The 26450-nt window shown below is 43.2% G+C and overlaps 1 protein-coding gene across 1 annotated transcript in view; it reads right to left on the bottom strand.

Annotated features, from left to right (window-relative positions):
- LOC134350180 (uncharacterized protein C6orf118-like) overlaps nt 1–26450 on the bottom strand; it is a 61652-nt gene that overhangs the window by 21870 nt on the left and 13332 nt on the right. The window contains exons 3-6 of the mRNA XM_063055151.1: nt 22300–22422; nt 20306–20365; nt 17005–17129; nt 3931–3977 (exon numbers count right to left, since the gene is read on the bottom strand). Coding sequence (XP_062911221.1) covers nt 3931–3977; nt 17005–17129; nt 20306–20365; nt 22300–22422 — 355 coding nt within the window. The remainder of the gene's footprint in view (nt 1–3930; nt 3978–17004; nt 17130–20305; nt 20366–22299; nt 22423–26450) is intronic.

Raw genomic sequence — 26450 nt, 5'->3', positions numbered from 1 at the left:
AAGGATCCATGCTTAGCCACTGCTCTACTCTCTCTACACCCACAACAGTGTGGCTAGGCATAGCTCAAATGCCATCTATGCATTTCCCAATGACACAATTATTGTTGGCAGAATTTCAGATGGTGAAATTCAGGTAGATCAGCTCATTGAGTGGTGTCGAAACAACCTTTCACCCAACGTCAGTAAGATCAAGGAATTGATTGTGGACCTCTGGAAGGAGAAATTGAAGGAACACACACCAGTCCTCATCGAAGGATCAGCAGTGGAAAGGGTGAGCAGTTTCAAGTTCCTGGGTGTCAACAGCTCTGAAGATCTATCCCAGGTGCAACATATTGCTGCAATTACAAAGAAGGCACAACAACGGCTATATTTTATTTGAAGCATGAGGAGACTTGGTACGTCACCAAAGTCTTTCACAAATTTCTACAGATGTACCATACAGAACTTCCTTACTGGTTGCATCACAAGTATAGAGGGGCCACATCACAGGATTGGAAAAAGCTGCAGAAGATTGTAAACTCAGCCAGCTCCATCATGGGCATAGCCTCCCCAGCACTGAGGACACCTTCAAAAGGCAATGCCTCAAAAAGGCAGCATCTTTCATCACTCCATCACCCAGGACGTTCCCTCTTCACGTTACTACCATCAAGGAGGAGGTACAAGATCCTGAAGAGACACACTCAAAATTTTAGGAACAGCTTCTCCCCACTGTCATCAGAGTTCTGAATGGACAAAGAACCCATGTACACTACTACAAATGTTTTTCCCACAGGCGTTTCCTTTTCTTTAGTATAAGTTATTAGTTGGATACCTGCAGGCTTCAGATCAGTTTCTTTGAAATGCCGTTCAAGCTCATTTTGTGGAATGACTGAAATAGCCGAGTCAGTGTCCAATTCCATTTTAATTAACTTGCCGTTCACTTCTGGTGTAACTATGCTACCATACTTCCCTTAGGCTAACACGCCACACCAACTACGCTACTGTGCCGATGTGGAGAATGCTTCCCCAGTAAGGAAGTAAGAGACTGACTTATCTTTGTTGAAATATATTCCCTTTATTATTTCCACCCTGAAGGTCATCACTCATCTCTTGAGACCAGGTCCCTGGACGCCAGCAAGTGATGGGGTATTTTACATTTTAAATTTTTTATAACTGATGTCAGGCCCACCACAACATCCTCAGATCTAGTAGGATGATAGATTTTCTCTGCCAGACAAGGTTTTATGATTGATACACACAAAATGCTGCAGGAATTCAACAGCATCTATGGAAAGGAATGAAGAGTCAATATTTTAGGTCAGTTTCATGATTTCAACCTTAGATCCCACATAGAGTACCTCACAACAGCATCCATAACACTGTAATTCCCATTCCTCTTTCTAGTTTTATCAGAATGAGGAGCTTATCTATGCAAACTTCACACACTAATTACAAAAGACTGTAATCTTTCAACAGAAATTAAAATCAGAACAGTGAATTCAAGATAAAATTATCCTCTTTGAACAGTTATCAATATTATTTACCACTAACTTCAAAAATTCAGAAGATCCTTTGGACTTGCTGGTTCAATTTTTTAATCGTCAATATAAAAATTAAAGAACTGGATTTTAGAATTTCAAACTGAAGTCTATAAGCCTAAAATGAAAAAGTAGTGCAAAGATATGTACCATGGTTCTGCTTACATTTCAGAGTTATAATGTTTGCTATTCTGCAGTAAGTTTTTTCTTAAACTTGATAATATCAACACCAGAGTCAGAATCAGGTATGTTATCACTGACATATGGCACGGAATTCGTTGTTCTGCGGCTTCCAAATTATTACGTTACAAAAATAAATAAATATTGCAAAGTTATAAAAACTTACTTTCAAATTTCATAACACGTTAGATTAGATTATGAGGATATGTAGACCTCTTTTATTGTCATTTAGTAATGCATACATTAAGAAATGATACAATGTTTTTCCAGAATGATATCACAGAAACACATGACAAACCGACTTAAAAACTAACAAAAATACATAATTATAACATATAGTTACAACAGTGCAAAGCAATACCGTAATTTGATAAGAACAGACCATGGCACGGTAAAAGTCTCAAAGTCTCTCGAAAGTCCCATCATCTCACGCAGACAGTAAACTTCCAGCGCCGCCAACTTGCCGATGCAGCATACTGGAAGCATCCGACCACAGTTCAACTCCGAGTCCGTCCAAAAACTCCGAGCCTCCGACCAGCTCTCCGACACCAAGCACCGAGCACCATCTCTGCCAAGCACTTCGACCCCGGCCCCGGCAACAGGCAAAGCCAAGGATGTGGGGCCTTCCCCTCCGGAAAATTCTCGATCGCGCAGTAGCAGCGGCAGCGAAGCGGGCATTTCAGAAGTTACTCCAGGTGTTCCTCCGTGCTCCTCGCGGCTGTCTCCGTCAAATCAGAATTGTGCACAGCCCCCTAGTTAACATATATCAATATCATTCGGAACAGCCCCGCGCGCTGCATCGCGTCACCATCTTCTCCTCCCTCCCTATGTTGGTGATATCAAACCTGATTCTGATACAAGCATGATCCCAGGAGTGAAAGGGTTAATGAATGAGGACTGTTTGATGGCTTTGGGCCTGTACTTGCTGGAGTTTAGAGGAATGAGGGGGGATCACGATGAAATCTGAATATTGAAAGACCAGAATAGAATGGATGTGGAAAGGTTGTTTCCAGCAGTGGGAGAGTCTACGCCCAGAGGGCACAACCACTGAATAAAAAGGCATCCCTTATAAACAGAAATAATGAGGAATTTCTTTAGCCAGAGGGTGGTGAATTTGTGAAATTCATTGTTATAGACGAGTGGTCCCCAACCACTGGGCCACGGACCAGTACCGGGCCGCAAGGAACCAATATGATTTGGCGATATGAAACGATATGAGTCAGCTGCACCTTTCCTCATTCCCTGTCACGCACTCTTGAACTTGAACACCATCCCCCCCCACCCCCGTCGGCCAGTCCGCAAAAATATCGTCAATATTAAACCGGTCCACAGTGCAGAAAAGGTTGGGGACCCCTGTATAAATGGCTGTGGAGGTCAAGTCATTAGGTATACTTAATGCAGAGGTTGATAGGTTCTTGATTCGTAAGGATGTCAAAGGTTAGGGGAGAAGGCAGGAGAATGGGGTTGAGAAAGAATTTGATGGGTCAGATGAGCTAATTCTGCTCTTGTGTCTTATACAGTTCTTGTATGTACCTTACTTAACTTCTGTCATACCACTTCACAATACTTGACAACAGATCATCCATGTAATAAGAGCAAAGAAACAGTTCCCCTCTCTCTCACTCTTTTCATTCCACATCCCCCACTAGTCATGCCCAGTACAAAAGGCATAAGGGCTGTCGGATGTACCTGTGTCACAGTAAATGGAATTGCTGTACAGAAGACTGTAACAACGAATGGAATTGGACATACACTCTGGAACTAAACCACTGAATTTACCCCTGATTAAAATCCTAGACTGGCATTTCTCAAATGTAGTCTAAAGACGGTACTTACAAAGCAAGACCGGGTAACTGGTTTCTAATGTTTGCAGTGCAGTGTCTCATCTCTGAGGCAGGGAGCAACGAATAGGCAGAGTTTTCATTTTTAATTGTAGTTTCTTTAAACTGTTTATTTATGTCAATATATATGCTTATCACCTTAATGAAAATTACAATTAAAGCTGACATTGTCAAGTCTTTTCAGATATATTCTTGGAGCTTATGAAATGACCTACCATATCTAACGATCTATTAAGGTGGAATATTTTGGATTTGCCATTATTTTAGAACTATTAAAATAGAGCTCAAAGAAAACACAATTACCCCAACTTAATCTGTAATTCCCAGAACTCCAGGGCAATCCCGCAGGATAGGAACTCTGTCCAAAGCATTGATTTTAAAGATTGATTTACCTTGCTGCCTCGGTTTTGGAAGTTCCCTCTCAAGTTCATTCCTTAGCCTGAAAAGAAACACGATTACCAAATATGTTAAAAGCCTGCATCTGTTCTATGCAATAAGCCAAGTGAGACATGGGCCCAATTTTTACAGGTTACAATTACCTCCCAATCATCACTCCATTCAGGGACCCAAGATCATCCATTGACCTGATCGAACACAGTTACCTGCATGGGTCAGTGTTAAGTGGTGACTAGGTGTTGACCAACAGCTGGTGCTGTAAATTGAAGTTAAGTCATTTGATATTTAAAACATTCCAATGCATTTCAACTGTAGTTAAAGTGTGAAAGGTAAAACTTCCATGAAGAGAGAGAGTGCACAATTGTGAGACTGGCATCATTTGTTCTGAGGAAGACCTTTACTGATGACCAAAAATCTGTTAGCCACATTAAATCCCAAGATTTCACATGTTAGTGCACTCACAGTCAATGTTTGCACAAATTTCACATGCTCAGTAACAGATGTGTTTAGCAATTGTCTTTTCTATTGAAACATCGTCTTACGGTGTAAAAGAACGTCTACATTGCTATCTTTTTAAATGTTTGGGTATTTAAACAACCAAAGGATGCAGGGTTAGTGACCATTAATCAGTCTTTCAAGCACCTGAATCTACTGTACACAGCAGCTTTATAATTCTACTAAATACCCTCATGAGAACTGAATAAAATGAAGGCAATTGGATCAATAATACATTATTAGAGCCCAAGTTACAGAAAGGAAAGGAGACCATTCAGTCTGTTATGCTTACTCCACCAATCAATAAAATTAGACATGGTCTTTTACTTTGTTTATCTAATTTTGGGGGAAAAAATCAATTGTTTAAAGTAATTAGATAGTCCATACACAGCAGCTAAGTTTTAGTCTCCTACTTGGAGGATTGGGGCCCAAAGCTTTCTGTGTACCCCCAACAAACTAATCACCTTGCCAACTACCCAAAATATCTTTGATCCAACCTCCACTATGTCCCCTGCCCCATCTTGGCAAGTCACTCCCCCACAGTCACAATGACAGCAAGATTATCTTCCCTTTTTTCCAGTCTTCTTCTGCGGGTACCTAATAAAGTGGCCACTGGGTGTATATGGAAGTGGTAAATGTCTAATCCTGTAACCTTTGTTGCCATTTATCATGGAATTAGTGAACAACCAAATGAAACATTAAATTCAGTTTTATTGAACAATGTGTTAACTACTATTTCCCCAATATATTAACTACTATTTCCCCATGTGTCTACTGCATAAACATATGGCTGAAATGGTTCTAATATCATACATATCAGAATAGTCCAAGGTCTGATATCTACCCTAGAGTGTTAGCTAATCACAAAATTGTTTGAGATGAGGCTCAAAATGTTATTATAACACTATTATAATACGCTCTATGTACAATCGGTGGCCACTTTATTAGGTACCTAATAAAATGGCTACTGAGTATGGGTTCCTGGACCTCTGTTGCTGTTGCTTTGACGTGTTGTGTGCTCAGATGCACAGCACTGTTGAAATGCGTTGTTATTTGAGTTATTTTCGTCTTCCTGTCAGCTTGAATCAGACTGGCCATTCTCCTCTGACCTCTCATATAATGAGGCGTTTATGCCTACCAAACTGCCGCTCACTGGACATTTTTTTTGTTTTTCGCACCATTCTCTGTAAACTCTAAAAAGTGTTGTGCATGAAAATCCCAGGAGACCAGCAGGTTCTGAGATATTCAAAATCCCGTCTGGAACCAACAATCGTTCCACAATCATAGTTTCTTCCCCATTCTGATGTTTGGTTTGAACAACAACTGAACCTCCTGACCATGTCTGCATGCTTTTATGTATGGAGTTGCTGCCACATGATTAGCTGATTTGATATTTGCATTAACGAGCAGGTGTATGGATGTACCTAATAAAGTGGCCACCAGCATATGCAATATGGAAACAGAACTTAGCAAAGTCATCCAATTCTGTTATTTATCCGTATGATCATTTTACTTGTTTTATTTTTAACAAACTAAACTTTATTCAGAATAAAAAATTATTTACGAGGTAAACCGTCCCATGCCTCTCCTGTCGTTACACGCATGGTCAATGTTTTCCATACTGTTCTCGCACTGCTGCCACTCGTGTGTCCTCTGGGGTGGTATACTAACCACTACAATAATTGAGCGGGCTTTCTTCACCCCCCCCCCCCCACCCGGCCCTTCCCTCTCCAGAAGGAGAAGAACCTTATACTGTGATCCTTTCCCAACAGGCCCTTATAGTGGCTGCACCAAGTTTCAGTGCGTCCCTCAGCATGTACTCCTGGAACCAGCTGGCAGCATTCTACAATGGACAACAAGCTTCAGGCCCACCAAAAAGCAACTTTCACTGAACTGATGATTTGCCAGCATCTCTTGACGTTTGCCTCCATGTATGACCCTGGGAACAGCCCATAGATCTGTCATACAGCTGCTTGAGATGAAACGCGACACAGGCCCTTTCATCTTTCACAAACCCACAGTCTAAAAAGAGGTGGGCTATTGTTTCTTTCCCACTACAGTCATCCTGCGGGCAGCGGGCAGCGGGGATGATGCTCCAGGCATGCAGGAAGGATGTGACTAGGAGGGCTTCCCTCACTCCCAGCCAGGTGAGGCCTGCCAATGAGGCTTTCCGCCAGATTGTCTGGACAGTCTGCTCAAGAACCAGCCCACTGTGTCCATCGAGCCCTTCTCCTACAGTGTCTGCAGTATGTTCTGTGCTGACCACTGCCTGATGGCCTTGTGGTCAAAAGTGTTGGTCTGGAAGAACTTTTCCGTGAAGGACAGGTCGTGATGCAGTTGAAATCCCCAGCCAGAACAACCAGCTGGGACTTCGCCAGCAGTACTGAGAGCTGCTCAAGCACAGTCAGCTGTTCATTCTGCACAGGAGAGGCATACACATGGTTAAGCTGCATTTCAGTATTTTACATCTGCCACTGGGGCGCCCCCCGCAAACCACCTCTTTGACTTGGGTGATTGAGAAGTTGCCTCCCTGTAGCAGAATCCTCAAGCTGGAAGCATGACAATCATTGCCCACCGACCACACAAACCATGGGGTCTCCATCGTGACCAGCTCCAGTTGTTGCAGAGCTGTGGTAGCCGGGACTCCTGTAAGGTGGTCAAATCGGCATTGATCTTGGCCAGCCACCGTAAGGCACTGACACATCTCAACGTCCTCTTTACATTGCACACGGTTAACAAGGCCAGATTTAAGTCCGGGATTCGTTCTTGGGGCAAAGCTCTCATCCAGGTTACTCAGAATGAACCATCATGCCCATGGCTTTGGTGAACTGTTGCACTTATTGTGGGCTCAGGTACTGAGGATAATCCTCCCACCGTGTGTGGCGGTGCTGGTGGTGTGAGTGGGGGGGGGGGGGTCTCGTCACCAGTTGTCCTCTAAGATCCTGCACCTGACCAGCACCTACCACCTCTCTGAGCTGGGGAGCTGGGAGTACCTGACGCAGGCCTGCTCCCAGATTCTCCGAGTCGGGGAGTGGTGTCTGTGCTGCTCCCAGTCTCCCACAACTGGAGAGTGGTCGGCAGAACTCCTTCCCCATTCGTATTTTCCCTTTCTGACCTTTCCCCCCGTTATGCACTTCTTCTGCCTGGGCTGCTGGTTACCCACACTTGCTTCATCCTCCGACGAAGATAGGCCTGTTCACTGCCCTGCCTTTTTCTTCCCATTTCTTTTATTTTCTTCAGCCAGCTATCTCTTGGGTGTGTCTTCTGAGACTTCTTCCTCTTCATCAGCTGCCATTCTTCTTCTCGTCCCTCTGCCCTCCCTTCCTCTATGGACTCTGCCTGGTCTTGTGGAGGGGCCTGGGTAGAGGATTGGGGGCTTGAGGTGGTCAGCCTTCCCTCAGAGTCTCGATACTAATGCTGGGCATGGCCTTTGCACTGGTAGTAGGCGTATTGGCATTTGCCTGAGCCTTATCAGTGCCAGCTCCCCCACTTGTTGCCTGTGCATAGGAGCCAACACGTTTTGGGCAGGACTTGTAGAGGTTGCAGTATTTGTTCTCCTGGCAGTCCTTTCTGTGGTGGCCTTTCTGTTTGCAGTTCTTGCAGATGACTGCATTGCACTGAGCTGTGGCATGACCATGCTTGTTGCAGTTACAGGCCCAGGATGAGAGCAATGATGAAGCCATCAGAATCCACCCTCAGCTTGATCTTGACCTGGTGCTTGCTTGTCCAGATCACAAATATGTCTTTTATGTCCACACAGTTTCCTGTGCCCTCGACATAGCGGGCATGAAAGGTGAGGACGTCCACAATGGGCACAGGTAGGGTGGACATATGCACTGTTATTACAAGCCCCTTCTAGGTAGGGATGGTGAGAAGAGGCTGGACCTTCAGCAGCCACAGTAGTCCCCTCATTCTTTTCTCTCTAAAATCCTGCAAGAACTTCTGCCACCTCTATGCATACTTGAAGGTTATGTCAAAAAAGCCTTAAGACCATAAGATGTAGGAGCAGAATTAGGCTATTAGGTCCATCGAGTCTGCTCCACTATTCAATCATGGCTGATCCTTTTTCCCCCTCCTCAGCCCCACTCCCCAAACTTCTCCCCCAACCTCTATTGCCGTGGCCAATCAAGAACCTATTAATCTCCACCTTAAATACACTCAACAACCTGGCCTCCACATCTGCCTGTGGTAATAAATTCCACAAATTCACCACCATCTGGCTAAAGAAATTTCTCCACATCTCTGTTTTAAATGGAGAACCCTCTAACCCAGAGTTGTTCCCTCTTGTCTTAGACTCCCTCACCATGGGAAACATCCTTTCCACGTCTACTCTGTCTATGCCTTTCAACGTTTGAAAAGTTTTAATAAGATCCCTCAGAGAGTACAGCCCCAGTGCTATCTAATGTTCCTCATATGATAAGCCTTTCATTCCTGGAATCATCCTTCTGAACCTCCTCTGAACCCAGTGGAAAGTGGCCAGTGCGTGAGTGGGCCAGTGAAGGAGTGGAGCTTTGAGGCTTTGACTCCAGAGGCTTTGACGAGAAGAGGCGGAAGACAAGCTAGCTCGCAGTTAGTTTTTACAGTGTCTCCTGAGACGGTAATGTGCCTCTCATGTGAGATGTGGCAGTCGTGGGGGATCTCCCCTCTCCCGCAGAGTCACATGTGCCAGAAGTGCATACGGCTGGGCGATCTGGAAGACCGTGTAAGGAATCTGGAGCAGCAGCTGGATGACCTTCGACTCATAAGGGAGAATAAGGCAGTCATAGATGAGAGCTACAGGGAGGCAGTCACACCTAGGCTGTCGGAAGCAGGTCATTGGGTGACAGTCAGATGGGGGAAAGTGAAGGTGAGCAGACAGGTAGTGCAGAGCATCCCTGTAGCCATTCCCCTGAATAATAAGTTTACCATCCTAGATACTGTTGGCGGGGACAACCGACCAGGTGTGAGCCACGGTGGCAGGGCCTCCGGCACTGAGTCTGACCCTGTGGTGCAGAGGGGTGGGACGGAGAAGAGGAGGGCTGTCGTCATTGGAGACTCTATAGTCAGGGGAGCAGACAGGAGATTTTGTGGACGTGAGAAGGACACCCGCATGATTTGTTGCCTCCCAGGTGCCAGGGTCCGGGATGTCTCTGACCGGGTGCACGACATCCTGGTACAAGAGGGAAAGCAACCAGAAGTCGTGATACATGTTGGGACCAACAACATAGGCAGGAAGAGGGATGAGATCCTGAAGTGTGAGTTTCGGGAATTAGGCAGAAGGCTGAAGAACAGGACCTCAAGGGTGGCATTCTCAGGATTGCTGCCAGTGCTACGTGACAGTGATGGTAAGAATTGGAGGAGATGGCAGTTGAATGCGTGGCTGAGGAGTTGGTGCAGGGAGCAGGGTTTTAGATTTTTAGATCATTGGGATCTCTTCTGGGGAAGGTGGGACCTGTACAGATTGGATGGGTTGCACCTGAACTCGAGGGGGAGCAATATCCTTGCAGGTAGGTTTGCTAGCATGGTTCGGGAGGGTTTAAACTAATTTGCAAGTGGGATGGGACCCAGAGCGATAGAGCAGTGAAAGAAGTGCATGGAGTAAAGCCAGATCTAACATATAGCGAGGCTTTGAGGAAAGAGAAGCAGAATAAACGGTGTAAAGACAGTAAGGTAGAAGGGCTGAAATGTGTGTACCTCAATGCAAGAAGCATCAGGAACAAAGGTGATGAACTGAGAGCTTGGATACATACATGGAATTATGATGTAGTGGCCATTACAGAGACTTGGCTGGCACTAGGGCAGGAATGGATTCTCAATATTCCTGGATTTCAGTGCTTTAAAAGGGATAGAGAAGGTGGAAAAGGGGGAGGAGGGGTGGCATTACTGGTCAGGGATACTATTACAGCTACAGAAAGGGTGGGTAATGTAGCAGGATCCTTTTTTGAGTCAATATGGGTGGAAGTCAGGAACAGGAAGGGAGCAGTTACTCTATTGGGGGTATTCTATAGGCCCCCGGTAGCAGCAGAGGTACAGAGGAGCAGATTGGGAGGCAGATTTTGGAAAGGTCCAAAAATAACAGGGTTGATATGGTGACTTTAACTTCCCTAATATTGATTGGCACCTGATCAGTTCCAAGGGTTCAGATGGGGCAGAGTTTGTTAAGTGTGTCCAGGACAGATTCCTGTCACAGTATGTGGACAGGCCGACCAGGGGGAATGCCATACTAGATCTAGTACTGGGTAATGAACCGGGTCAGGTCACAGATCTCTCAGTGGGTGAGCATCTGGGGGACAGTGACCAGCACTCCCTGGCCTTTAGCATTATCATGGAAAAGGATAGAATCAGAGAGGACAGGAACATTTTTAATTGGGGAAAGGCAAATTATGAGGCTATAAGGCTAGAACTTAACGGGTGTGAATTGGGATGATGTTTTTGCACGGAAATGTACTGTGGACGTGTGGTCGATGTTTAGAGATCTCTTGCGGCATGTTAGGGATAAATTTGTCCAGGTGAGGAAGATAAAGAATGGTAGGGTGAAGGAACCATGGGGGACAAATGAGGTGGAAAATCTAGTCAGGTGGAAGAAGGCAGCATACATGAGGTTTAGGAAGCAAGGATCAGATGGGTCTATTGAGGAATATAGGGAAGCAAGAAAGGAGCTTAAGAAGGGGCTGAGAAGAGCAAGAACGGGGCATGAGAAGGCCTTGGCAAGTAGGGTAAAGGAAAACCCCAAGGCATTCTCCAATTATGTGAAGAAAAAAAGGATGACAGGAGTGAAGGTAGGACCTATTAGAGATAAAGGTGGGAAGATGTGCCTGGAGGCTGTGGAAGTGAGCGAGGTCCTCAATGAATACTTCTCTTCGGTATTTACCAATGAGAGGGAACTTGATGATGGTGAGGACAATATGAGTGAGGTTGATGTTCTGGAGCATGTTGATATTAAGGGAGAGGAGGTGTTGGAGTTGTTAAAATACATTAGGACAGCTAAGTCCCCGGGGCCTGACAGAATATTCCCCAGGCTGCTCCACGAGGCGAGAGAAGAGATTGCTGAGCCTCTGGCTAGGATCTTTATGTCCTCGTTGTCCACAGGAATGGTACCAGAGGATTGGAGGGAGGCGAATGTTGTCCCCTTGTTCAAAAAAGGTAGTAGGGATAGTCCGGGTAATTATAGACCAGTGAGCCTTACGTCTGTGGTTTGAAAGCTGTTGGAAAAGATTCTTAGAGATAGGATCTATAGGCATTTAGAGAATCATGGTCTGCTCAGGGACAGTCAGCATGGCTTTGTGAAGGGCAGATCATGTCTAACAAGCCTGATAGAGTTCTTTGAGGAGGTGACCAGGCATACAGATGAGGGTAGTGCAGTGGATGTGATCTATATGGATTTTAGTAAGGCATTTGACAAGGTTCCACATGGTAGGCTTATTCAGAAAGTTAGAAGGCATGGGATCCAGGGAAGTTTGGCCAGGTGGATTCAGAATTGGCTTGCCTGCAGAAGGCAGAGGGTGGTGGTGGAGGGAGTACATTCAGATTGGAGGATTGTGACTAGAGGTGTCCCACAAAGATCTGTTCTGGGACCTCTACTTTTCGTGATTTTTATTAACGACCTGGATGTGGGGGTAGAAGAGTAGGTTGGCAAGTTTGCAGACGACACAAACGTTGGTGGTGTTGTAGATAGTGTAGAGGATTGTCAAAGATTGCAGAGAGACATTGATAGGATGCAGAAGTGGGCTGAGAAGTGGCAGATGGAGTTCAACCCAGAGAAGTGTGAGGTGGTACACTTTGGAAGGACAAGCTCCAAGGCAGAGTACAAAGTAAATGGCAGGATACTTGGTAGTGTGGAGAAGCAGAGGGATCTCGGGGTACGTGTCCACAGATCCCTGAAAGTTGCCTCACAGGTGGATAGGGTAGTTAAGCAAGTTTATGGGGTGTTAGCTTTCATAAGCCAAGGGACAGAGTTTAGGAGTCGCGATGTAATGATGCAGCTCTATAAAACTCTGGTTAGGCCACACTTGGAATACCTGTCCAGTTCTGATCACCTCACTATAGGAAGGATGTGGAAGCATTGGAAAGGGTACAGCGGAGATTTACCAGGATGCTGCCTGGTTTAGAAAGTATGCATTACGATCAGAGATTGAGGGAGCTAGGGCTTTACTCTTTGGAGGGAAGAAGGATGAGAGGAGACATGATAGAGGTGTACAAGATAATAAGAGGAATAGATAGAGTGGATAGCCAGCGCCTCTTCCCCAGGGCACCACTGCTCAATACAAGAGGACATGGCTTTAAGGTAAGGGGTGGGAAGTTCAAGGGGGATATCAGAGGAAGGTTTTTTACTCAGAGAGTGGTTGGTGTGTGGAATGCACTGCCTGAGTCAGTGGTGGAGGCAGATACCCTGGTGAAGTTTAAGAGACTAACAGACAGGTATATGGAGGAATTTAAGATGGGGGCTTATATGGGAGGCAGGGTTTGAGGGTTGGCACAACATTGTGGGCCGAAGGGCCTGTACTGTGCTGTGCTATTCTATGTTCTATGTTCTATGTTCTCTCCAATGCCAGCAGATCTTTTGTTAGATAAGGAGCCCAAAACTGTTCACAATACTCAAGGTGAGGCCTCTCTAGTGCTTTAAAAGCGTTAGCATCACACCCCTGCTCTTACATTCTAGACCTCTTGAAATAAATGCTAATATTGCATTTGTCTTCCTCACCACCAACTCATCCTCCAAGTTAACCTTTAGGGTGTTCTGCACAAAGACTCCCAAGTCTATTTTCATATCAGATTTTTGAATTTTCTCCCGTTTAGAAAATATTCTGCACATTTATTTCTTCCACCAATGACCATGACCATGCTTTTTTCCAACACTGTATTTCATTTGCCACTTTCTTGCCCATTCTCCTAATCTGTCTAAATCCTCCTGCACCCTTTCTGATTCCTGAACATTACCTGCCCCTCCACCAATCTTCGCCTCGTCTGCAAATTTAGCAACAAAGCCATCTATTCCATCATCTAAATCATTTATATACAGCATAAAAAGAAGTGGTCCCAACACCGACCCCTGCAGACTGGTTGGCCACCAGTCACTGGCAGCCAACCAGAAAAGGATCCTTTTATTCCCACTCACTGCCTCCTACCAATCAGCCAATACTCTGACCATGTTAGCAACTTTCCTGTAATGCCATGGGCCCTTAACTTGGTAAGCAGCCTCATGTGTGGCACCTTGTCAAAGGCCTTCTGAAAATCCAAATATACAACATCCACTGCATCCCCTTTACCTATCCTACTTGTAATCTCCTCAAAGAATTCCAACAGGTTTATCAGGCAAGATTTTCCCTGAAGGATACCATGCTGACTTTGTCCTGTCTTGTCTTGTGTCACCAAGTACCCCATAACCTCATCCTTAACAATTGACTCCAACACCTTCCCAACCACTGAGGTCAGGCTAACTGGTCTATAAATTTCCTTTCTGCTGCCTCCCTCCTTTCTAAAGAGTGGAGTGACATTTTCAATTTTCCAGTCCTCCGGAACGATGCCAGAGTCCAATAATTCTTGAAGGATCATTATTAATGTCTCCACAGTCTCTACCACTACCTCTTTCAGAACCCTAGGGTGCAGTTCATCTGGTCCAGGTGACTTCTGTACCTTTAGGACTTTCAGCTTTTTGAGCACCTTCTCCCTTGTAATAGTAACTGCACCCACTTCTCTTCCCTCACACCCTTTAATACCTGGCACACTGATAGTGTCTTCCACAGTGAAGACTGATACAAAATACTCATTCAGTTCATCTGCCTTCTCCTTGCCCCCGATCATTATTTCTCCAGCCTCATTTTCTAGCGGTCCTATATCCATTCTCATCTCACTTTTTTTTTTACATGCTTGGAAAATTTTACTATCTACTTTGATATTGTTTGCTAGCTTGCTTTCATATTTCATCTTTTCCCTCCCAATGATTCTTTTAGTTACTTTCTGTAGGTTTTCAAAAGCTTCCTGATTCTCTATCTTCCCGTTAATTTTTGCTTTGTTGTATGTCCCCTCTTTTGCTTTTACATTAGCTTTGACTTCCCTTGTCAGCCACAGTTGTACTGTTTTGCCATTTGAGTACTTCTTCATTTTTGGAATACATCTATCCTCACCTTCCTCTTGTTTTCCAGAAACTCAAGCCATTGCTGCTCCGCTGTCACCTCTGCCAGCATCTCCTTCCAATTTACTTTGGCCAACTTCTCTCTCATACCACTGTAATTTCCTTTACTCCACTGAAATACTGCTACATCAGGCTTTACTTAATACCTATCAAATTTCAAGTTGAACTCAGTCATATTGTGATCACTGCCTCTCAAGCGGTCCTTTACCTTAAGCTTCCTAATACCCCCGGTTCATTACATAACACCCAATTTAGTATAGCTGATCCCTGAGTAGGCTCAATGAGAAACTGCTCTAAAAAGCCATCTCATAGGTATTCAACAAATTCACTCTCTTGCGATCCATTGCCAACCTGATTTTCCCAATCTACCTGCATGTTAAAATCTCCCATGACTATCATAACATTACACTTTTGACAAGCTTTTTCTAATTCCTATTGTAATCTGTAGTCCACATCCCAGCCACTGTTGGGATGCCTGTATATAACTACCATCAAGGTCCTTTTACCCTTGCAGTTTCTTAACCCAACCCAACAAGGATTCAATACCTTCCGATCCTATGTCACATCTTTCTAATGATTTGATGCCATTCTTTACCAGCAGAGCCACACCACCCCCTCTGCCTACCTTCCTATCCCTACAATACAATGTGTAACCTTGGACATTCAGCTCCCAACTACAACCATCCTTCCGTCACGACTCAGTGATGGCCACAGCATCATACCCGACAATCCGTAAAAGTGCAAAAAGATCATCCACCTTACTTCTTATACTCTGTGCATTGAGATATAACACTTTGAGTACTGTATTTGCTACCCTTTTTGATTCTTCATCCCTAATACACTGATACTCATCCTGCTGGCCATAATTTTGTCCTAACATCCGCCTGCCCTCCTGACAATCTGAATACATGCTATCTTTGCTTTTTTACCATCCATCCTATCCTGAATCCCTACACTCAGATTCCCATCCCCCTGCCAAATTAGTTTGAACCTTCCCCAACCGCTCTAACAAACCTGCCTGCAAGAATATTGGTACCCTTTGGGTTCAGGTGCAACCTGTCTGTTTTGTATAGGTCATGCCTCCCCCAGAAGAGATCCCAAGAACCTGAAGCCCTGCCCCCTGCACCAGCTTCTCAGCCATGCATTTATCTGCCAAATCATCCTGTTTCTACCCTCACTGGTGCGTGGCACAGGTAGCAATCCAGAAATTACTACCCGGGAAGTCCTGCTTCTCACCTTTCTACCTAGCTCTCTTAAATTCTCTCTTCAGGACCTCTTTGCTTTTCCTTCCTATGTCATTGGTACCAATATGTATCAGGACACCTGGCCACTCTCCCTCCCCCCCCCCCAAAATGCTGAGGACATAATCCGAGATGTGGCTGACTCTGGCACCTGGGAGGCAACATTCCATCTGGCAACATAGCCATTGAAGTCCTTCACCTCAATTTTGCAGCAATTGAGCAAAACCTTGCAAATGAAGTGATTCTTGTTGGATGGCCTTCCCCAATCAGATCCTTGACTGACTTATTTCAGATCCCTGGTCCTCCAGTTGATGTGCTGGTAGATGCAGCCATCCAAGCTGGGTGGCTGAAGTTAGATTGGTTACTCGATCAGCATGAGGATTCGCCCCAACATCAGCAGGTTAACTTCTTCTTGGCCTCTTGATCACAGCAAGTCCACCACGATACTATACTTGATCTTAGCCAAAAGGTCGAGAAGCAATCCATATGATAAATAACTACAAACATGGGTTAGAACAAGATCAAATACAGATCCTACAATTTCCAGTATCAAATTATCTCAAGCAAGAAGGAGTTTCATTTGGCAGAGGCTAATTAATATATTATGGGATGAGGACAAACAAAAAAAAACACTCTTTATATTCTGCAACACACACAAAATGCTGGAGGAACTCAGCAGGTCTCTGCCTGAAACATCAACTGTTTACTCTTCTCCATAGATGCTGCCTGGCCTGCTGAGTTCCTCTAGCATTTTGTGTGTGTTATTTTGTATTTCCAGCATCTGCAGATCTTCTCACCTCTCTACACTTTATACCCTCCTGTGCAGGCATTTAGCTACCTACATGCAAATCGTCTAACATCAGTAAGTTACTCTGTAATGCTGGTAATTTACATTACTCTGTAATCTGTTCACATCCTTCTTCAATGGCTACGTTATATAAATGAATACAAGTCTCAGAGTTCACAAGGTCTGGATGAAATGCACCACTTTTATACTTTAATCCCCCCCCCAACTCAACTCCCCAGTGGTAAATTTAACACTCAAATTTACTACAACAATGTGTGAAATACATTCAGACTCCAGCATATGACTCATGTTCATAGAGAGTAAGTTTATGCAGTATGAGCTAAACAGCCATAAGATAACATGATCAAACCTGTATAATTACAGAAAGAAGAATCGAAAGAACAGCATAATTCTCAATGGAATTCCAGGTACATACTCATCATTTCTCTGCAGAGCAAGTTTTGCTTCTTTCTCCAGATTTAATACTCTCTGGTATGCTTCTTCTACGTGATGAGTTTTCACTGGCCTGTTCTTCATCATTTGAAACTGAGCCTGTAAAGTCTGTTGTGTTTGGAAGAGAAAGGAAATAATCTAAAAAAAAAATCTTTTTGAAAATCCCTACCTCTAGATATCTGTCAACAATAAGCAAAGTAGTGAAGCTGCCTTGCTACAGCAGATATCTATCCTCATCCTATTTTAGTGTTATGACTATGAATGTCACTTCTATTAAAGTGAAAAAGACATGCAGAAGTACAGCATACATTTCAGACATCACTAAATAATTCGACAACTATAAGTGTGCAAAAATTATTTGGTGCTAGCTCAAAAGTAACTAAGGAAGGGCATGTGCTATAATGAGAGGTTGGACAAACTTGGTTGTTTTGTCTGGAGCGGCGTAGGCTGAGGGAGATCTGATAGAGGTTTATAAGATTATGACAGGCAAAGATAGAGTAGACAGACAGTATCTTTTTCCCAGAGTTTAAAAGTCTACCACCAGAGGGTATGCATTTAAGATGAGGGGGGTAAGTTCCAAGGAGATGTGAGGGGCGAGTGTTTTTTACAGAGAGTGGTGGGCACCTGGAATATGCTGTGCAGGGAGGTGGTAGAGGCAGATACACTAGAGACTTTTAAGGGACTTTTAGACAGGCAAATAAACATGAGGAAAATGGAAGCATGTAGACATTGTGTGGGCAGAAGAAATTAGTTAGCAGTTTGATTACTAATTTAATTGGTTTAGCACAACATTGTGGGCCGAAGGGCCTGTACTGTACTGTTCTATGGTCTGTGGGGAAAGGTTCCACGTTCTATGTTCTACAGGGAAAGGGAAAGAGGAACAAAAAGGGAAAGGGGGGAGCTTTCCTCTATAGGGGGAAGACCAAAATCAGCTTGGGCAAAAGTTCTGCTCAATACCTCAAGCTACCTGTTGGCTACCATTTTAAATTATTTGTGCCATTCTCACTCTGACCTCTGGTCCTGCTTTCCACTCTAATGAAGCTCGATGCAAGCTTAAAGGACACTTCATTTTTTGGTTAGGCAGAGTACAGCCTGAACTCAATATCCAGTTCAAGAATTTCAATAAATGATTCTGCTATTCCATTTACAATTCGTTCGGAACCATATTTTGTTTTTTTATTTGCCCCATTACGACTCCCTTCTGCATCATTTGCATTTTGTTATTTGAACGGTATTCCATTCCACCCTATTACAGATCTTTCCATCTGTTCTACCCCATCTCCTTTCTCTGCACTTTGAAACTTCTCAAGTTTTTCAATATCCGATCAAAAGTCATCATCAACTGACTCTGTTTGCCTCTTCACTGATGATGGTCATGCTGCTCTATATTTACAGCACTCCACTTTCAATTATAGTCAGTTCAATGTTTCAAGATTGAAGATTATTTATGGTCTTTCTTCAACGCACGAGTGTGAAGGAGAAGGAAATTATTATTACCCTGAATCCGATGCAGCAGTAAAAAGCCTCAATAAGTGTAAAGAATACAGCAAAAATCAAAAAAGCACAATAAATATTAATATAACAGCAACCCTATAAAATAAGATGTACAATTTATATATGCATATAGACTGATTGTATGTACATAAAGTGATGCTATGTAACAGGTACGTAATGGTGGCATGATGATTAATGGGTGAAGGTGTTGATCAGCCTGAATGCTGGGGGGCAATAACTGTTTTTGAGTCTAGTGGTCCAGGCACAGATGCTGGAAGTGGGTCAAACATTCCATAAGCAGGATGGGTGGGATCCTTGATTATATTGCTAGCCTTTTCCTGGCACTTTTCTGTATAGTGTATATATGTCCTTGATAGCAGATAGGCTCGTGCCAGTGATGTGTTGGGCAATTTTGACTATCCGTTCTGGACCCTTCCTGTCTGCCACTGCGCAGTGTCCGTGATATAGCATGTTAGGAATTTGTGCATGTTGTGTTCTGACATAAAATAAAATAGGCATCTGGTAGTCTCGTGAGACCATGGATTTGTGCGTTGGAAGGTTTCCAGGGTGCAGGCCTGAGCAAGGTTGTATGGAAGACCAGCAGATGCCCGTGCTGCAAGTCTCCCCTCTCCACGCCACCGATGTTATCCAAGGGAAGGGCACTAGGGCCGATACAGCTTGGCACCGGTGTCGTCGCAGAGCAATGTGTGGTTAAGTGCCTTGCTCAAGGACACAACACGCTGCCTCAGCTGAGGCTTGAACTAGCGACCCTCAGGTCAGTAGACCGACACCTTAACCACTTGGCCACGCGCCAACATGTTCTGACATATTGTAATCAAATAACCGTAAGGTAATCCGTAAGTTACGGGATGAGGGACAACCAAAGGCCAGGACATCAGAGATCTTCTTTGAATTATGCCTGAAGGAACTGATGGGGCACCTGCTCAACAGCTCCAAAACTACAGTAGTCCCTCAGTTCTGCGCTGAAGTATCAAGTTCAATAACCAGCTGTCTGATGACTCAAAAATCACAACATTTGTCTGAGGTTAAAACAGGATCTTGATCAACTGGGAAAGTAGACAAAGGAATAGCAGATGGGCAAAGTAATTCAATTTTGGATGTTAAACCAAGGCAGCACAGTGAAAGGCAGGGCCCTGGGGAGTGTTGTAAAACAGAGAGATTTAGGGGGCACATGTCAGGTGGTGGAGAAGATGTCTGGCATGCCTGCCTTTATTGTATGGCACTGGGTACAAGTGTTAGGATGTCATGTTACAGCTGTACAAGATGTCGGTGAGAGAATGACATGAGAGAAACTATCGCTCCTTCGTAATTTTGGGAAAAGCTATGATAAACAGGTTTCCAGAAATAAAGTTTTCTATTATACTGTAGATAAATACTCAAACTGGATAAGATGAGTATCTATTAACATTGCACAAATTCAGTATAAAGGATCCCTTTACCTTATTTTCTGATTTGTTTAAGTTTCATGGTCACTTTTCTGGTACCTACACAGAAATTACCAGATTCGTTACGAACACTCAGTGGCCACTTTATTAGGTACACTTCTATACCTGCTCATTAATGCAATACAATATTGTCATTTGCCATGGTGATATTTTAATTCTTTTTACCACTTGACAGAATTCTTTTTACCACTTTGTTGAATTTGTTTGAATTGGTCTGATTGAGCAGCTCAGTCATCAGCATTGCCCAAAGTACTGCAACCTACCCTTCCAATTTTGATACCTTTACAATATTTTCCAATATCCAGGCTTTTTTAAACCCATTACCTTGTGTTGATTCGTTGGCTGAGACTCCAGGAGTGACATGAGGTATGTATCGTATTCGACCTGAAAGTAAAAAGGCCAAGCAGGAAGTAACTCAATGAAACAAAATATAATACTTTATAAAAATTAAGCTGCTGTAATAATAATTATCTAGACCAACAATATGGTATCTGTAAAAGCTAAATAAAAAGAGGGCTGGGAAATGGTGAGTGGTAGAGCAAAAAAGACAGAGGGAAAGGGTATGAAAAAACTATGGGATGGATTGCTCTGGAAAGTCGTGTAAATAGAATGCATTCACATCGATTTTGAAATTTTCACTGTTTTGCAGAATTACCTGAAGAAAAGCTACCAAGCAGAAAGTACCAAAAGCTAAAAAAAGTCAATCATTATAGGTGTCACAGTCGTATCCTGGGAAGTTTGATTAAGTGCATATGGTCCGATAACAATCTTCAGGTTCAGCTCAGAATCATTTATTGTGAATTCCAATATAATAAAATATTTAATTACTTACAAATGAAACGGCCATTTTAAAATAATCTTTTTATTTTTATAAAAGACTTTTTAGACTTTTTATAGCTGGCACCAAATTCTTTGCTAACTTTTAATGAGAAAAGAATAAATTGTACAGGCACAACAAATGAAACGAGTTGACAGAAATAATTTGCTTCAAATGAGATGACAGAAACTCGTTTTATAGACTGAAGGAATGTGTGATCAGGAAGCTCTTGATTAGGTTTATATAGTACATTTTAACAGGATAAAGATATAGAAAATCAGTTGTTCAAGATGGTGTCATCTCTTTTCAGAGATACAAGTACCCATATGGATGGAAAAGTGCTCTGTCTAGGAATTTGGAAATATGAAGAAGGACTCTGGATTCTATCTGGAACAGTGAATATTGAAATAGAAAGAAAACATGTGACATGAGAAATGATTGAGATGCATTTTGGGCTGATAATTTCTTTTTTAGCAGATCTAACTTCAATGAGAATAAAATAAATATTCTTAAAGAACCTTCTGCAATACATCCAACATTTGATACACTATTAGCTGTTATTTTTAGATTCAGAAAATATATATTCCCTTGTCGAGAAATCAATTATACAATGTCATTTTCATCATTGTGTGATTAATAGTTCCCTAGAGAGGAATATAATAATGGCTATTTCCAAGTAGTTTTGCTTCCTTTCAGAAATTCGAATTGGGTATTTCTGTGAACAAGACCCCTTACACCCAAGGTAATTTCTGCACTGGAGCATGTGGGTGACTTCATCTTTTGTGCAGAACTCTACCTGAAGCATGTGAACACAAACCATATTGACCTGGTGAAGCTTTTGCTGAGCACTTCAAGAACACTTGGCTTTCATTGCGCAGCAATTACTGAAACTCCTGTAAGATTTGTCCCATACTTATCTCTGCTAATTCACTCCAACCCTATATTACACATCCCCACCTAACTCTGACCCATCAGGTTTGACTGTAATCCCAAAACCCAGGCCAGGAATATACATTGCCCTACATCCCATCCTAACCTTTAGATCCCTCCATCCTTATGACACTTCACTTTCCTTCTTGGACGCCTACAGTCCTCCTAAACCCAAAGCCCTTTTATTATCTTGATCCCTCAAAACTTCCTGCCTTCCCAATCCTCCCAAAACTCTCATCTGTCAATTCCTTCGATCAGCCATTTGCCTGCTCCAGTCCCGGGAGAAGACCTTAATCCCCCTTTGCTCCCCTCCAGAACCCTGAACTATCCAGACATTCTCCCTAAACACATCACTTTCTCTCCACCTTTAGTTACTCCTTAAAATCCACCTCTTAAACCAAGCTCCTTATCAAAATATGTCAATGGCTCTTTTTTAATTCTTGTCAAGCTTTTGCTCCTGCTTAGTGATTTAGGACATTACAATAATTAAACACATAGGAAATTATTACTAAATTAGGAATTTTATAAATGCACAAAGAAAATACTGTATGATATGTTTGCTGAAAATTACTTTGATTTCACTTAAAATTTTATGAAACATTGTTGAGTCTCGGCAAATGTCTTCAAACACATCACTGAAGACCTGAAGACGTTTCAAGTTTGGTGCAGGGAGATGGCCTAACTTCATCAGCTCCTACATTTGTAATTAAAAAAGAATATAACGATTAAAACCGAGATGATTCACAAACAGCAATGAGTATATTAGACGTAGGACTTCAAAAGCTTAAATTATTTAAGTCAGTATGACAAATATAGTATGTATAAACTTAAAATCTAAAGCTGTCTTTTAGATTGTTGAAATAAATAATTTAGACAACTGAAAATGGCAGTAGCAAGACCAGCTAGGTGAACTTATTTTCCAACGTAAGTGGATGTTAAGAAGCAAGTCATCCTTACTACCATAACTTGAACTATATGGAATATTACCATTTTGCTTTGACTTTCTTATCCATTATCTTTAACAAACAGTTTCTCAGTGTGTTGAGATGATCTTCTTTATTCTTTCAGCCATACCTTTATAATCCTTGCTCTCTTCCTCAATCCTCACAAATCAGCAGCTAATCTCTGTTACTTCCTGAACGGAAACTCAAATTGCTATGAGTAGTTCACTGTCTACAATTTGTAATAACTACACATTTAGAAAATAATTCAATAATGAAAGTACTACTGTATTTTTACATCCTATTCATTTGGATGACTTACAATATCAAATGAAGCCATTTTGACCATTGAGACTCCATTAGAATTTCATTGTTCACATACATTTGCCATTGAATTTGCTCCACATCCCCAGAAGCTGTCTGACTGTGGTTTTGTATGATCCTGCCAAGGACTCCAGATTACTATTAATTCTTCCTACCTATGTTTTTGCATCTCAACCTGTTTAAAAAGTTTTCTTATATGCTTCTTCCAAAATTTTCAGTCTAAAACTTTTTAATGGGTACTGAATAATTAAGAGGAAATGGATTAGTTATCTCTGCTCCAGCATCCCAACCTGCACAGAACAGAACGTGCAGATCAGGTCATGCCTGTCGGAAGGAAATCAGAGCCAGTGTTTCAGTTTGAAGACCTCTTCCCACAGATGTGGCTTGACTTGTTAATACTTCCAGCATTTTCTATTTTTATTTCAGATTTTCAGCCTTTGCAATTTTTTTTTATTGGCACAAAATTCTGCCTATCTATCAACAACTATTATATTAGTGAACATAAATTAGCTTTGATCCAGCAATACCACCATTTGTAAAATTCACACTGATGTTTGTAAGATCATTTCCTTCCAAAGCATTGTCCCTCCTACTTCTATAACTTCCTCGAACCCTTTGAGTTCTATACCCTTCTCCAGTTCTGGTTTCTTGTGTATTTTTATTTCTAATTATTGTTAACCTGATAGTTGTGGTGTCACCTCCCTAGGCCTTAAACTCTAAAGTTCTTTCCTTAAATCTCTCCATCTCCCTTTACACGCTCCTTAAACCTGCTATTTTTATTTATTTATTTTATTTAGAGTTACAGCATTGTAACATGCTCTTAGATTTCACCCTGCAATTTGAGAGGGTGAAACTAAAGTCAGATGTATCAGTTTTACAGTGGAGTAAAGGAAATTACAAAGACAAGAGAGAGAAGCTAGCCAAAGATGATTGGAAGGGGGCACTAGCAGGGATGACAGCAGAAGATCACTGGCTAGAGTTTCTGGAAGCAATATGGAAGGCACAGGATAGGTACATCCCAAAGAAAAAAAAGTATCCTAAAGGCAAGATGACATAACCGTGGCTGACAAGGAAAGTCAAAACCAACATAAAAGTGAAACAGACAACAGATATTTGAGCAAAAATTGGAGCAAGTGGTGTTGGGGTAGGATACTGACGTGGATGGAGGGTTGGTTGGCGGACAGGAGACGGGGAGTGGGGATTGGTGGGTCCTTTTCAGAGTGGCGGGCGGTGGCTGGTGGGGTGCCGCGGGGCTCGGTGCTGGGACCGCAGCTGTTTACAATATACATTAATGATTTTGGTGAAGGGATTAACGGTAACATTAGCGAATTTGCAGATGACACAAAGCTGGGTGGCAGTGTGAAATGTGAGGAGGATGTTATGGAGTGCAGGATGGCTTGGACGGGTTGGGTGGGTGGGTGGGTGGGCAGATGCAGTTTAATGTGGATAAATGTGAGGTTATCCACTTTGGTGGCAAGAACAAGAAGGCAGATTACTATCTGAATGGTGTCAAGTTAGGAAAAGGGGAAGTACAACGAGATCTAGGTGTCCTTGTTCATCAGTCACTGAAAGTGAGCATGCAGGTACAGCAGGAGGAAGAAAGCTAATGGCATATTGGCCTTCATAACAAGGGGAGTTGAGTATAGGAGCAAAGAGGTCCTTCTGCAGTTGTACAGTTTTGGTCTCCAAATTTGAGGAAGGACATTCTTGCTATTGAGGGAGTGCAGCGTAGGTTCACAAGGTTAATTCCCGGGATGGTGGGACTGTCATATGTTGAAAGATTGGAGCGACTGGACTTGTGTACACTGGAATTTAGAAGGATGAGAGGGGATCTGATTGAAACATATAAGATTATTAAGGGATTGGACACGCTAGAGGCAGGAAACATGTTCCCGATGTTGGGGGAGTCCAGAACCAGAGGCCACAGTTTAAGAATAAGGGGTAGACCATTTAGAACAGAGTTGAGGAAAAACTTTTTCACACAGAGGGTGGTTCTGTGGATTGCTCTGCCTCAGAAGGCAGTGGAGGCCAATTCTCTGGATTCTTTCAAGAAAGAGTTAGATAGAGCTCTTAAAGATAGTGGAGTCAAGAGGTATGGGGAGAAGGCAGGAAAAGGGTACTGATTGTGGATGAACAGCCATGATCACAGTGAATGGTGGTGCTGACTCAAAGGGCTGAATGGCCTACTCCTGCACCTATTGTCTATTGATTGGGAAACTTTTACAAATCAACAGAAGGCAAATAAAAGATGCCATGTTAGAGGTGGGGGATGAAAAATGAAAGTAAGCTAGCCAACAATCTAAAAGAGGATACCAAAAGACGGGAGGTAGGCAACTGGGTGACTGTCAGGAGATGGAGGGGGAGCAGGCAGAGAGAGCAGAGCACCCTTGTGGCCATTCCCATCAACAATAAGTATACCATTTTGGATATTGTTGGTGGGGATGATCTACCAGGAACAAGTTGCAGTGGTCCTGTGTCTGGCACTGAGGTTGGACCCTCGACTCAGAAGGGGAGGAGGGAAGAGAGGACAGCGGTAGTGATAGGGGATTCTATAGTCAGGGGGGCAGATAGGAAATTTTGTGGGGGAGATCGGGAGTCTCGGATGGTATGTTGCCTCCCTGGTGCCGGGGTCCGGGACATCTCAGATCGGGTGCAGGTTATTCTCCAGAGGGAGGGCAAGAATCCAGATGTTGTGGTCCATGTAGGGACCAACGACGTGGGTAGGAAGAGTGAGGGGGTCCTGTGTAGTGAGTTCAGGGAGTTAGGTGCGAAGCTGAAGGGCAGGACCTCCAGGGTAACAATCTCAGGATTGCTACCTATGCCATGTGCGAGTGAGGCGAGGAACAGAAGGATTATACAGATCAATATGTGGCTGAGAGGATGGTGCAGGAGGGAGGGCTTCAGGTTTTTAGATAATTGGGCTTTGTTCCAGGGAAGGTGGGATCTGTTCCGATGGGAAGGTTTAGACCTGAACTGGAGGGGTACTAACATTCTTGCAGGAAAGTTTGCAAGTGCTGCTTGGGGGGGGTTTAAACTAAAATTGCAGGGGGCAGGGATCCAGAATGTGAGAGAGGATAGCGAGATGAAGTATAAAGGACCGGTGGGGACTACACGGTTCCGGAATATTAAGTGTGAAGTAGAGAAAGGTGAGGCGGAACAAGTGATAAGGAGGATACATGTGCAGAGGGATGGTCTGACGGAGCATGGAGTTAAATGTGCAGAAAGAGTAAGTAAATTTAAGAAGGACAACAAAATTCAAGGGGCGTATAGCCCGGTGAGAGTTTGGGGAGCTGGGTTATGCACAATAGGCAGCAATTTAAACAGAGAGAGGAGAAAGGGTTAAAAATTCTATATCCGAATGCACGAAGTGTCAGAAATAAGGCGGATGAGCTTGAAGCTCAGGTGCGAATGGGTAACTATGATGTTGTTGGGATAACGGAGACATGGCTGCAGGGGG

This window comes from Mobula hypostoma, chromosome 8 (genome assembly GCF_963921235.1).
Source record: "Mobula hypostoma chromosome 8, sMobHyp1.1, whole genome shotgun sequence".
In the NCBI taxonomy this organism is placed as follows: Eukaryota; Metazoa; Chordata; class Chondrichthyes; order Myliobatiformes; family Myliobatidae; genus Mobula; species Mobula hypostoma.
The sequence above is the reverse complement of the archived record's forward strand: the minus strand, read 5'-3'. Positions and strand labels throughout refer to the sequence as shown.